This window comes from Podarcis gaigeae (assembly GCF_964106915.1).
Source record: "Podarcis gaigeae genome assembly, chromosome: Z".
In the NCBI taxonomy this organism is placed as follows: domain Eukaryota; kingdom Metazoa; phylum Chordata; class Lepidosauria; order Squamata; family Lacertidae; genus Podarcis; species Podarcis gaigeae.
The window spans coordinates 22,924,576-22,939,111 of NC_139691.1; the positions used below are offsets into that span (position 1 = coordinate 22,924,576).

The 14,536-nt window shown below is 44.2% G+C and overlaps 1 protein-coding gene across 5 annotated transcripts in view; it reads left to right on the top strand.

The window, feature by feature from the left end:
- LOC310836673 (actin-binding protein WASF3-like) overlaps positions 1–14,536 on the top strand; it is a 78,990-nt gene that overhangs the window by 53,668 nt on the left and 10,786 nt on the right. For 2 of the 5 annotated variants that reach the window (XR_014560176.1, XM_083722349.1), the window contains exons 3-7: positions 1,359–1,493; positions 10,413–10,566; positions 11,206–11,323; positions 12,039–12,154; positions 12,817–13,080. Coding sequence is in view for 2 of the 5 variants with exons in the window: in XM_083722349.1 (XP_083578475.1) it covers positions 1,359–1,493; positions 10,413–10,566; positions 11,206–11,323; positions 12,039–12,154; positions 12,817–13,080 (787 nt within the window). In the remaining 3 variants the exon portion in view is untranslated. Of the gene's footprint in view, positions 1–1,358; positions 1,494–10,412; positions 10,567–11,205; positions 11,324–12,038; positions 12,215–12,816; positions 13,081–14,536 lie in introns of all 5 variants that reach the window. The other 3 variants (XR_014560177.1, XM_083722348.1, XR_014560175.1) reach the window with 2 other exon arrangements.

A 14,536-nucleotide genomic window follows, 5' to 3' on the forward strand; every position in this document is an offset into this window, starting at 1 on the left:
TTAAAGTAATGTGTAGTTCCAGTCTAAGAATGCATTTGTTCGCTCATTTCAGATTTCTCTTGCATTAGATTTTGTCAAGCTGTAGAAGGTACAGAAAAGGGGGCTGGAGCATCTTTCTGCAAGTGAAAGTTATAATATATTGGGGGGGGGTTTAGTTTATTTTCAAAATATATGCAAAAGAATCATAATTGAGGATTATAAAAGTTATGATGGCATATAGCAACTTTTTGGGGGCTTGTGGGCACATTTGGAATTCTGGGTGAGTGCCACTGGCCCAATCACAAAATCCATGGAAGAAAGGGCACATGCAGGAGCCACTGCTGCGCTTGCTAACAAGGAGGGTGTCTTTTGCACTCTTGTTTGTTCATTAGAGGATGGGTGTCCAATCTTTGTATCTAATGAAATGTGAGCACGTCTAATGCAGCATATTCAATGTAGGAAAGGCTGAGCCACTGCAGACAAGAACTGAGCAGGAAGAGCAACAGTCTATCATGCATTTTGGATTTTTAAGGGAATATTTACTTAGAACTTTTGCAAGCACCATAGGAGGTACATAGTAGGCACACTGGTGCTCATGCACACCATGTTGGTGACCCCTGGCATGGAGGAAGTAGACAGATGCATTTTTCTTCCTCTCTTATAATGCTGGGATCATGGGTCACCCAGTTAAGCTTGTTGGCAGAAGGTTCAAGGCAGACTGGAAGATGTATTTATTTGCATAGCACATAATTAATATTTTTAGAATTTGCAGTCACAAGATACGATGGTGGTCACCAGCATAGCTGTAGAAAGAGGATTAGTCAAATGTATGTAGGTGAATAAATCTATTAATGGTTATTTGAAATGATTACTATATGTTGCCACACACTTTGCCAACCTGGTGCCCTCCACATGTTTTGGACTACCAGCAGCTGGCTGGGTCTGATGGGAGTTGCAGTCAAACTTTTGGAAGGCACCAGGTTGGAGAAGGCTGTGCTACCTTCTCTGAACTATTTGCTGATATACAACGGAAAATGATTTCGTAGAAATACGGTATTCCTTTGTAACATATGTATTAGAGAGTGATTCTGACACACAGCCTCTGGCAACACATGTCCCGTTAGGGCAGGCTGACCTTTGTGTTGTGTTTATTGTATGGAGCTTCTTGTGCTGTTAAACTGGAAAATGGAATAAAAGCATTTCCAGGAAATTAAAAGAACGGTATGCTGTGTTGTAGAAAAAAACTCCTTCACTTGTTTTGTTGCTATTACTTCTGCCTTCTGGTTCGTAAACAAATTTGCTTTCCTTTGACTACCTGAAAGGGTCCTCAATCTATTTTGCCTGGAACAGGTCACCTCTTTTGTTTCATGGTATTTCAGGCAGACATGCTGAAGACATATTCGGGGAGCTTTTTAATGAAGCCAATAGTTTCTACATGCGGATGAATTCTCTGCAAGAGCGAGTTGATCTTCTGGTGATCAAGGTCACCCAACTGGACTCCACTGTGGAAGAAGGTAGGCAGCATTAGTAGCAACCACTTGGGTCACATTAACCTTTGGTTTTGTTTATCTGGTCAAGGAGGACAGAACTGCATTTAGATGTTTTGCTTCCTTAAGCGCTAATTAAGTATTGCCATTTTCAAGCTTCCCTTTGTGACTCAGTACAACAAAACCCTGCCATGGAACAGGCAAAACACTCCCGGGAAAAGGAAATTCTAGTAAACAATCTGTTTTCTTAGAATATCAGGGCTTTTTGAACCACACATTATGAAAAGGATGATTTATGGCAGGGTTGGAGAGTCTTTCAGTCATTTGGGAGAGTAATTTGTTAGGGGCTGCATGCCAAGGTGGATAGGGTTAGAGCCAAACGTGGGTGGTATGTCAAACTCCCTCAGTAAGCAAGGTAACATGATTGGGTCTGGGTGATTTAAACTTAGAGACTCTGTCAAAAACAACTATTAATTCAGAGATTCTATGTGCATGGTAGCATTTACTATAATTCAGCAACAAGGACTCATTGTAGGGATCCTGTGCCCCCTTATTTCTTGCACTGGGAATAAATTAAAGATGAGGCACAGTGGAAGCAAAATTGGAATTTTAGTAACATGCACTCTGTGGGATAAAGCTTAGTGGTTTCACTAGTAAAGGCACTGTACTTTGTTTCAGTCAAAACTTCTTTTAAAGATGTAATTATAACTTTCTTTTAGCTTTCTAACACTGTTTTTAATAAACCTAATTTCTCCTAGAATGGATATCTGTTTTACCCTGCCTGTAAAATGCCTCTAGCCTTTTTCTAGGATCTCTTCATTTCCCTAAGGAAATTAAACTGGTTTGTCCTGCCTAATAAACCCCTAACCCAGAGCTCTCCAAACTTTTCATGTTGGTGGCATACATTTTAGCCATGCACAATTTCATGACACAGTAATTCACCTTTACTAGTAACCAGAGATTAAACTAACCCCTTTGTCACAGATTTCAATTTAGGCAAAAAGCAACATTTAGGCTTTCAATCTCAGGTTATCCATCCTTGATTTATGGATTCTAGCACTAGAAGGCTGATCGCCAAAGAATTGATGCTTTTGAATTATGGTGCTGGAAGAGACTCTTGAGAGTCCCATGGACTGCAAGAAGATCAAACCTATCCATTCTGAAGGAAATCAGCCCTGAGTGCCCACTGGAAGGACAGATCATGAAGCTGAGGCTCCAATATTTTGGCCCCCTCATGAGAAGAAAAGACTCCCTAGAAAAGACCCTGATGTTGGGAAAGATTGAGGGCACAAGGAGAAGGGGACGACCGAGGATGAGATGGTTGGACAGTGTTTTCGAAGCTACCAACATGAGTCTGACCAAACTGCGGGAGGCGGTGGAAGACAGAAGTGCCTGGCGTGCCCTGGTCCATGGGGTCACGAAGAGTCGGACACAACTAAACGACTAAACAACAACAAAGCACTCCCCTCCCCCCTCTTATTTTGCAGTGGGGACCTTTTATCTAAAGCACAATGTACGGTCCTGTTGAATGCAAGCAGTTTGGGTTAACAAAGTCACAAACCTGGACCTTGGGAAATGCCAGTCTTTCAGTATCTCATGATGAAAAGAACAAGCCTCTGGTTTCACCACTGAATTTTCAGTCTCTGAAAAGAATTGCATATTTGTTGAGAAGCTATATTCTCAGCTGACCAATCATTTTTCCTCAGAAATGCCTCCCAAGAATTTCAGGGGGACTTATTCCCAAGTAAATGCACAAAGGTGTGCAGCCTAGAAGGATCTCCATTACTTCCTTTCTTCTTCCAGTAAGCGTTCTGAAAAAGCAATGATAATGAGGTGTTTTTCACATTAGTTACTATCATCATCTTCATCATAGGCCAGGTTTCCAAAGCAGCTTAAAGTTATCAATGAGATAGTCCCATGTAGTGATTAGCATGCATTTACCCAGCATCTGTCAATCATCTGTCAATGTTCAGGCACCAGGCAAAATCATTTCTTTTCTGCCAGACCTTTTGGATGCTCATCAAATTTGCAGATAGTACCAAACTGGGAGAGGTAGCTAATGCCACAGAAGAAAGAATCTGGATTCAATGTCAGCTTAACAGATTGCAGAACTGGGCCAAAATGTTTAAAAAAGGGATTTCAAGAGGAACAAATGTAAGGTTCTGCACTTAGACAGATAGAAGCAGCTGCACAAATATAAGATGGGGGGACACCTGACTTGCCAGTAGTACATGTGAAAAGGATCTCAGGGTCTTAGTAGGCCACAAGCTTAACATGAGTCTACAGTGTGATGCAGCAGCAAAAAAAGCTAATGGTATTCTAGGCTGCATCAACAGAAGTCTAGTGTCCAGATCAAGGGAAGTAATAGTCCAGCTCTATTCTGCCTTGGTCAGACCACACCTGGAATACTGTGTACAGTTCTGAGTGCCACACTTTAAAAAAAATACCATACTGACAAGCTGGAACTGTGCAAAGGAGGGCAACCAAAATGATAATGGGTCTGGAAACCAAGTCTCATGAGGAATGGTTGAGGGTGTTGGGTATGTTTAGCCTGGAAAAGAAGAGATGTGATAGCCATCTTCAAATATCTAAAAGGCTGTCACATGGAAGATGGAGCAAGCTTGTTTTCTCTGCTCTGGAGGCTAGGACCTGAACCTATGGATTCAAGTTACAAGAAATGAGATTCCAACTAAACATCAAGAACTTTCTGATAGTAAGAGTTGCTCGACAGTGGAGCAGACGCCCTCGGGAGGCAGTGGACTTAAAAACCTTGGAGGTTTTTAAGCAGAGGTTGGATGGCCATCTGTCATGGGTGATTTAGTAGAGATTCCACATTGCAGGGGGTTTGACTAGATGACCCTCAGGGCACCTTCAAACTTTACAATTCCTTTATTCTATGGGCCTTATCTGTGTCCTGTGAGTGAGATTTTTAATTCTGCCTTTTAAAACACAATGGCCTTTTAGATTTTTCTTTGTCTTTCCATTTTATGCTAGCTTTAGTATATGCGTTTGTGGTGTAGTGGTTAAGAGCGGTGGACTTGTAATCTGGTGAACCCGGTTCGATTCCCCGCTCCTCCACATGCAGCTGCTGGGTGACCTTGGGCTAGTCACACTTCTCTGAAGTCTCTTGGCTTCACCTCACAGAGTGTTTCTTGTGGGGGAGGAAGGGAAAGGAGATTGTTAGCCGCTTTGAGACTCCTTAAGTAAAGGTAAAGGGACCCCTGACCATTACGTCCAGTTGTGACTGACTCTGGGGTTGTGGCACTCATCTCGCTTTACTGGCCGAGGGAGCTGGTGTACAGCTTCCGGGTCATGTGACCAGCATGACTAAGCCGCTTCTGGTGAACCAGAGCAGCGCACGGAAATGCCGTTTACCTTCCCGCCAGAGCGGTACCTATTTATCTACTTGCACTTTGACGTGCTTTCAAACTGCTAGGTTGGCAGGAGCAGGGACCGAGCAACAGGAGCTCACCCCGTTGTGGGGATTTGAACTGCCGATCTTCTGATCAGCAAGTCCTAGGCTCTGTGGTTTACCCCACAGAGCCACCCGCATCCCAGACTCCTTAGGGTAGTGATAAAGTGGGATATCAAATCCAAACTCTTCTCTTCTTCTTCTTATATATCTGGGGTGGCCAACTCCCAAGAGACTGCGATTTACTCACAGAGTTAAAAACTAGCAGTGATCTACCCCCTTTTTTGGGCTTCCGGTCAAAGTTGTTGAGTTTTTTTTTTTTTTTTTTTAGGAAGTAGGAAGGCCCATTTTTGGGAGGTTTGGGTCAAAGTTGTTGAGTTTTTTCAGGGAGGAGGTAAAATGTTGAGCTTTTCGTACGGGAGCCACAGTTGTTCAGCTTCTTTGGGGGGAGCCAATGATCTACCAGTGATCTACCGCAGACGTCCAGTGATCTACCTGTTGGACATGCCTGTTATACATCATAAGTCACTTTGAATTACCTAGGTAAAAAAGCAACCAATAAAATATAACAAATAACAGAAACAAACAAACATAGCTTTGTCTTTTCTCTATGGACCCACTTAAAGAAATATTGGCCCATTATTTATATGACTTATAACTGAACCATAAATAAATTTGCATCATAATAAAAATGCCCCCCCACAGCATGTTTTCTTTTGTTTTGAGATGCCATGCGCACCATCACTGAATAGGCATTCCCTCCTACCTGTAAGATAAGGAAAATGTATTTTAAAAGGTAACACCTATCACATGTAGGTATTTTGGGAAATTAAAGTGTTCCCAATTCATCAAACAATATATACCTATACTTTTCCACTGGCTTCCAATCTTTACTTCAATACTCCAAATAATCAAAATCCTACCATTTATTAATTTCTATGGTTTGGGGAGGGTGTCCCCTACACCCAAACATTATTGTCGCTGAACTAAATCAGACCACCTGACCACTTACAGATCAGTTGGTGGCCCTTACCATTTACTTTTGTTGTTCATTTCTGCTGGCCTTGATTTTTATTTATTTATTTACCTCTTTATGTTCTCAACAGGTGGTGAGGAAGGATTCTTGCTCTTGCAGGATTAGCTTTAGCACTTAGTTTTCTCTGCTAATCCGCTGGGGGAGTGAAAGATGAGCTCTGAAGGACAGGATAAGTCCACTTGTTTTTCCATCAGCAGCTGGAAAACTTTCCTCAAAACAACCTTAACCTTTGGTGTATTTCTCACTGCATTTTGGGTTGTGCTACTTCAAGCTTCAGAGCCTAGGGCTTGCCGATCAAAAGGTCAGCGGTTCGAATCCCCGCGACGGGGTGAGCTCCTGTTGCTTGGTCCCTGCTCCTGCCAACATAGCAGTTTGAGAGCATGTCAAAGTGCAAGTAGATAAATAGGCACTGCTCTGGTGGGAAGGTAAACGGTTTTTCTGTGTACTGCTCTGGTTTTCCAGAAGCAGCTTAGTCATGCTGGCCATATGACCAGGAAGCTGTATGCCAGCTCCCTTGGCCTATAGAGCTTAGTCATGCTGGCCATATGACCAGGAAGCTGTATGCCGGCTCCCTTGGCCTATAGAGCAAGATGAGCGCCGCAACCCCAGAGTCGTCCGCAACGGTCAGGGGTCCCTTTACCTTTACTTCAAGCTGCAGGTGGTGACTACCATCAGCGAATGCTCCTAAGGTACACAACCCCCCATGTCCCCCCAAATACCATGGTTAGTTGGTGAGAGCAGAGTTATACACTAGCCTTCTTCGCTGATATTAGAATTCAGTGGCTCTCAAAATAGGCAGTACCATCCCGGGGCAGGGGGCGTGGGGGGGGGGTAACCTGTGTGAGGGCCACTGGAACTGTACTTGACTATCAGATTTTGAAAAGCTGGTATCAATAGATCAAGTTCATCAGTTTTGTTGAATTAATTGAAATACTTTTAACTGGATTTTGAATAAATGTGCAGTTGATCATTATTAATTCAATTTATATACTGCGCTTTGTCAAAAGATCCCAGGGCAGTGTACAACATTAAAAACACATTACAGAACATAAATGATAAAAACATAATCAAAAACTTAATTAAAAACATACTGACAGGCAGCCCAATAATAATATAGTCATCCTAATAGCAGTCCTCTCCCTCACATTTTCACAAGCCATAGCTTATTTAATAGCCATAGGCCTGGGTAAAGAGGAATGTTGTATTGATGGCATCAGACAAGTCTCTCTGGGGAGAGCATTCCACAATCAGGGAGCCACTACAGAAAGGTCCCGTTCTCTTGTTGTCGCCCTCTGAACTTCTCTGGAATGGGGGATATATAGAAGGGCCTTAGATGACAAGCACAGGGTCGGGTCACTTTGTATGGGGAGAGGTGAGCCTTATAGTATTGAGCTCCTGAGCCATGTTATAGGTCAACACCAGCACTTTGAATTGGGCCCGGAAACTAATCGGCAGCCAGTGCAGTTGTACGAGGATTGGTGATATATGCTCAAACCAGCATGTTCTGGTGAGCAATCTGGCCATTGCATTTTGCACCAGCTGAAGTTTCTGAACTGCCTTCAGAGGCAGCCCCACGTATATCACATTGCAGTAATCCAACCTAGAGGTTTCCAGAGGAGGCCACAGAAATCAGGCTATCCCTGTCCAGATAGGGGCACAGCTGAGCCAACAGCCAAAGCTGACAGAAGGCATTCCACACCACCTGGGCCTTAAGCAACAGAATGGATCCAGGAGCACCCCCAAGCCACGTACCTGCTGCATAAGAGGGACTGTAACCCTCTCAAGAGCAGGTAATCTTCCACCTAACTGTTCTGGGGAACCACTCACTAACAGTGCCTCAGTCTTACCTGGATTGCGCTTCAGTTTGTTGGCTCTCATCCAGTCCATTACCGAGGCAAAACAGTGGTCCTGCACATCCACTGCCTCACCTGCATATGTACAGTGGTATCTCGGGTTACAGACGCTTCAGGTTACAGACTCCGCTAACCCAGAAATAGTACCTCGGGTTAAGAACTTTGCTTCAGGATGAGAACAGAAATCGTGCTCCAGCGGTGCGGCAGCAGCAGGAGGCCCCATTAGCTAAAGTGGTGCTTCAGGTTAAGAACAGTTTCAGGTTAAGAATGGACCTCCGGAATGAATTAAGTTTTTAACCCGAAGTACCACTGTAAAGGAGAAACAGAATTGTCTGTCATTAGCATACTGCCAACAGTGCATGCTAAAACTCCAGATGACTCCATTCAGTGGTTCCATATAGATATTAAACAACATGGGGCATAGAATTGAGCCCTGAGGGACACAGGAGGATACAGTGGTCTAACATGTGATCCACCAGGTGTTGTTGGATTCCAACTCCCATCCCCCCTGATATCTGGCCATGCTGGCTGGAGGGATGATGGGAGCTGTAGTCCAACAACATAAGGAGGGACACAGCCTCTCTGCTCCCTGTTTTAGATCCATATTTGCCACCCACACTTAACCTTTTCAGAAGAGTGTAAGAGGTGTGAGCTCAGATGCACCAATAAAGGCAGATGTTAGATTTATTGAGTATAATGCTGTTTCACTTATTCATCAATAGATAATAGTTCTAGTATTTGCTTTAACACAGTTCTTTTCTATGCTAGCTGCCTGACACACACAACTCCCACCTTCAGTCTTTCCCTGGCTGATCAATCAGACTCCAATGCCCCAACCTGTAATTAGCACAACACTGTTACTGGCAGGCAGAAAACATCGGCACACTATTGCTGGCTGGGAGAGAAGATCAGGCAGAGCAAGGAACGTGCAATGCAATCCATCCTCTCCCTGCTTCTTCCTCTGTAGGTCTCCCCCTTCCTTGCACAGTGGATGCTCGGGTTGCGAAGGTGATCCATGCAGGAAGCACATTCGCAACCCGCAGCGTCCGCAACCCACAGCGCCGCGTCTGCACACATGGGTTGCAATTCGGCGCTTCTGCGCATGTGCAAGCACCGAAACCCAGAAGTAACCCATTCCGGTACTTCCATGTTTGGCACGGTGCACAACCCGAAATCGCGCAACCCAAAGTGTCTGTAACCCAAGGTATGACCGTACTTTGATGATAGGCCCGGAAAGTTCTTGCCAGTTGTTGTTGTTTTTTTTAATCAATCTTGTTAAAAAAATTGAAAACAGGAACCTTCATTTTAGCCACATGAACAGCTGTCTAATCTCCCCATCTGTCATTTCCGTTAATCAGAAAATTGCCATCCCCCCCACAAATCATACTGGCCCTCTGCTTTCCTAGCAACCTTAATCTTTTTCAGAAATCTGATGAAGTAATTGCTTGTGTTCTACCACCCCTCAGTAGTGGAGCTGGATAACTGCTGCTTCTTGGAAAGCGTAGGTGATGCAGAAGGCATAGAATATCCTGGGGGGTGTTGTGGTTGCTATAGCAATTTATCACCTGCCCTTTTGCCCAAGGTCCCAGGGCAGGTACTTTGGCTGATTGGATACAGCTGGGGTGTGGGTGTTGGCCAAGGTCCTGTTTTGCTATAAAAGCAAGCGCTGCCGCACTTTCCACCTTGGGAGCAGACCTACAGAAGGCGGCGCGGGCTGGTTTGCACCTTTCCAGCCCCTGCCCTGGTCTGCTCTCCAAGCCAGCAAGAAGGTGCTGAGCTTTTTTTTTCTTGCATCGGGCTCATTTATCCTGAGAGGTAAATCAGGGGTGGGGAACCTCTGGCCCTCCAGGTGTTTTTGGACTCTCAATTTCCATTGCCCCAGGCAATGTGGCCAATGGTCAGGGGATAAAGTCCAGCTACATCTGGAGGCCCACAAGGTTCCCCACCCCTGAAGTAACAGGGTCTTTGTAGAAAGTATGCTCGTACTTATAGCACATCTTAAAACCTGCAAGAATTCTCAAAGCAGAGATCGTCACTGCAGTTTTCATGGTTCCACTCTCGATGCTGCTTATAAGTAAGTAAATGTGAGATAACAGCTGTCTAAATTTTAGGGTTATGATCTTTAAGTCTCAACTGTATGCACACTTACCTGGAAGTAAGTTTCTGACTGAACTCAGTGAGACTTCCTAATATTTAACTTGCTTTTTCTGTATTTAAACTGTTTTCCCCCTGTATTTATATTACAAATAATATTTGTCATAGTGAATTACAGCGGTTTTTTTGTTTTGTTTTGTTTTTGTTAAAGTGTTTGTGTTATCTGTCAAACCTAGCTCTTGAGAGATGGGAGAGATTATGATCTGGCAGGCAGGAGTTTTAGGTTTCAGTAGGTGGTGGGATTCTGTCTTTAATCTTGCGCTCACTCGCTCCCCCCCCCCCCGTATTTAAATATTTAAAATACTGGTTACAACAAATTGCAGTATAGTGTAAAGCGTTACCTGCCTTGAGATGGTAGATTAAGCATGGAAATCATTGCACCAAAGAACCAGTGTGTGACTTGTAGGAAACAAAACCCGCATTGTGTGTTGGGATTGCGGGTGTGCAGGGTTGAGTTTCATCCTTTTCATGTTTCTGCCTTGCATTTCCAGTCTCGCTGCAGGATATCAACATGCGGAAAGCTTTCAAGAGCTCCACCATTCAGAACCAACAGGTGGTGTCTCGCAATTCCATCCCAAACCCTGTGATGGAGATGTACCAGCGGTGCGATAAGCCCCCACCGCTCAACATCCTTACTCCTTACAGGTAGTGTATTTGGCAAAAGAGTCTCTGTTACTAAGTCTGTACCCATTTGGGGAGTCTAATAAGTTTAAAAGAAATTGTCCCGTGATGGTTAGCTTATGCAATTTAGGTGTTCCTTCATAGCAATGTGAATGTTTTCCTTACTGATAATTTACCGTATTTTTCGCTCTATCAGACGCACCCGACCATAAGACGCACCTAGTTTTAGAGGCGGAGAACAAGGGGGGAAAAAATCTCTCCCTCTTTGCTCAGTGCCTCTCCAGCGAAGCGGCAGAAGAAATGGAGCCCCTTCCATTTCTCCTGCCACTTCGCTGAAAGGGTGCTGCGCAGAGAGGGAAAGCTGCACAGCGCCTCTCCAGCGAAGCAAAGCCAGGAGAGCAAGAGGGATCAGTGCGCTCTTGCTCTTCTGGCTTCAGTGAAAGCTGCGCAGCCTGCATTCGCTCCATAGGATGCACACACATTTCCCCTTACTTTTTAGGAGGGGGAAAGTGCGTCTTATAGAGTGAAAAATACGGCATTCTCTTTGAGGTGTTTTTTTTTTAATCAAGTGGTGTATAAATTTTATGAAATAAAAATTAAAATAGTTCTCTCTCTCTACCTCTACCTCCCCCCCTCAACCCCCCCCCCACTTGCTCTTTCTAGAGATGACAAGAAAGACGGTTTGAAGTTTTACACGGACCCTTCATATTTCTTCAATTTGTGGAAAGAGAAGATGCTGCAGGCAACAGAGGACAAGAGGAAAGAGAAACGCAGGCAGAAGGTACATTTTTGTGAAGGGGGAATATATAGGAGTTGGGATTCAGGTAGTTTCTATAGAGCACGTAAGCAGATAATCTGCCTGTCTAGAGATGATTGAAAGAGGAAAATTCTCACACCCCACCGGAGATTAAATGCTAAATAAATGGTTAATTACAAAAAGTTTTAATTGGGTTTTGATTAAATATGCAATTCATTGTTACTGTTTTGAATTTTATTGTGTTATTATCTTTCTTAGTGGATGGTGAATAATGCTTTTTGTAGGGTAGGGTAGGGGGCACTGGGCATGAGTGTACATAATCAAGGGGGCAGTGACCCCACTGTTATAGAATAACCTAGACAACCTCAGAATACAAGTGCGTGACCACATTTTTTAATCACCTGCATTATGAAAAAACAAACAAAGCACAGATCTCAGTAAATAAGGAGTGTGTTGAGCTGAAAGCATTCTCACCTTTCGTTGTGCTGGGGTTTGTTTTTTTCTTGTAAGGAATTATTTACATATGGGAAATTCAAATATGCACACACGTGCACGCACACACACACACACTCACACACATTAAAAAGAAACCCTCAGACTCTGCTGCCTGAAGGTGGTGTGTTCTGTTTTTACCCCTTGGGGATTCTGTTCCATTGTGGAGGCCAGCCAAGCCTTACAATTCACATCAGTAGCAGAAAGGTGGTTGACACAGCAGATACTTTACTCTGTTTCTCTGCAGGAGCAGCGGCTGGTTGAAGACTCCACCAGGGAAGTGAAGAAAGTGCGAAAGGCTCGCAACCGGCGGCTGGAATGGAACATGATGGCATACGATAAGGAATTCCGGCCCGATAACAGGTTCTCACCATCCCCATATCACATGGCCTCATCGGAAGGATCACTGTCCCCAGATAATAGGCAGGTTTTATGTATTACACGCTTCGCTCGATCTTTTTTCTTTCTTTTGCTGTTTTTGGGCTTGATTATTGTTTGACTTATTATTATTTTTCTGGATGCTTTTATTGCTCACAACAGCAAGGGTTCTGATCTGACTAGCTGGAGGTTCAGGGAAATGAGGCCTTTTGACAAACTCTCCCCCTGCCCCAAATAAAAAAAAACCCCAATGTTTGTTGCTCTGGGGCTGCTAAATCATTGCATGGGCTTTGCTGCTGCATTCACATGATGTTGAGATAAGAAGTCAGTGTGCTGTTTGGAGCACAAGTTAGGAGTACTTAAACCCCTATAGAAGGCTAATCTCTTAAACTGTGGTGCTAACTTCCTAATCCATGCCTGCTCCATCCTTGCTGCATGTGTGTGTTCCTTTTAGAGTGTGCGCGCACGTGTGTGTGTGTGTGCATGCATGTGTATGTGTGCGTGCACACACACACACACACACACACACACCATGCCTTGATCCCAGCAGCTGATAGATGTCATCTTAATTTTCCCTTCAGTTTGGCTCCTTCCATCCACCCACCCCATTCAGGAGTACAACCTTTTGGTGTTTTTGTGTGTGACAGATCTTATGCGTCAGATGCAGCTGATCACTCATACCCGGCCAGCCCTAACCATCCTGCCCAGCAGATATTAGCTCCAGCCTCACACCTGTCAGCAGACAACAAAGAGGTCATCCTGGTGGTTAACCAGGCCCAGGAACATGTCTACAGGCCCTCAGCAGCAGGAAGCCGGCAGAACAGTCTCAACCGGGTCCAACAGCCCCATGTACCGCAGCCGTCAGAGACTATGCTAAATGGACCGAGGCCTCAGATAGTCAAGGATTATGGGTATGGATTCCTGCCTGCTTTCCTTCCCCTGTTAGGTGTGGCTTTCTGCTTTCGGAAAGAGAGTTTGGCACTTTCTAAAGCTACCAGGGTATTGATAGTGTAGGAAACTTGTGTAGGAAAGGTGTTGAGAAGCAGAATGCAGTCAGATCCATGGATAGCCAAGGAGCTGGGAAACTTGACCCCAACCCCTTTCTTTGCCATTGATTTATTTTTTATTTTTGGTATGGCCAAGCTCAAGTTTCCACCCTTTGGTTTCCACATTGGAAAGCAGCTGGTCCAGAGATCAGATGATTACAAGGAATATAGCTGTATTCATCAATCCTGGGAAACATGAGGAAAATATAAATATTCCTCTTTAACTACATTTGTTGGAAGATCATATGGGTTTTCCCCATGGTAGGGCAGGCTTGCATTCTGTAAAACCAGCTGGCAACAATATGGTTGCACAGAGGCTGCTCATTGGTACAGTAATGTGAGTGACAATCTAAATCCTACCAGGACTCCCAAGAGAGAACTTGATTGTATATTCATCACTGTTCATCCCTTCATGTAAATGCCAGCCAGCATCCATTTCACCCAGCCTGAGAAAGTGCTGGCATCTGAAACAGCACTGAATGCTGCTGGCTTTCTCTGGTGGCCACAAGGGCAGGCTGACTTCACTCCATTAGGCTCAACAAGAATCCCCTATCATTTCCCTGCATCCTTTACTCACCTAGCTCCTTTCCCCTTGATTAAGTTCTGTCCCAGTTGTTCCTAGTCTTTGTCATTACTCAGTAAATGAATGCTGAAAATTGAGCTTAAGACCCAAATTCTGCCATTCCCATGCTGCTCTTGACCCCTTTTTGCATGGGCAGAATTTACTCCCTCATTGTTAAGTAAGTTGGCATGTAAATTCTTGCAAATTATTTTTTTCCTCCTTTGGAAGAGGAGGCATCCCCATTGGAAAAATCAAACCATGTGCAAGTCCTTGTAGGATCAATGGCTAAGGGCTGATATGTAATGAGCTTCAAAAGCCAGGCTTGTAAAGAGACCAAGGGGGCTGCATAGAAAATACAGAAATGCAATAGGCTGATAACTATAGTTGGATGATCTGTAAAATGTGAAATAGCACTTCTAGACAAAGGGCTTATCCATACTTAGCTTTTGCCCTGCACTTTATAGCGACAGGTCCTTGCTTCAAAGCTCCATGTCCATATGTCCTTTTCCTCTCGGACTTTCCCCTGCAAAAACCTCTTCTTTAAAGCTGAAGTGCAACAATTCAGGTTTTCCGTGGATTGCTATTTGCTCTGATTCACTGGTAAAGAGTGGGTTTTTGCAGGAAATCTCTGGGGGCAGGGAAGCGGGGAGTGCTCAGATATGGAGCTTTAAAGTCCAGTCCGTGCCTGGAAAATGTGGAGGAAAGTTAACTGTGAATGAGCCCTATGTGTGCAAAGAACGGACTGTCTTTTTCAGGACT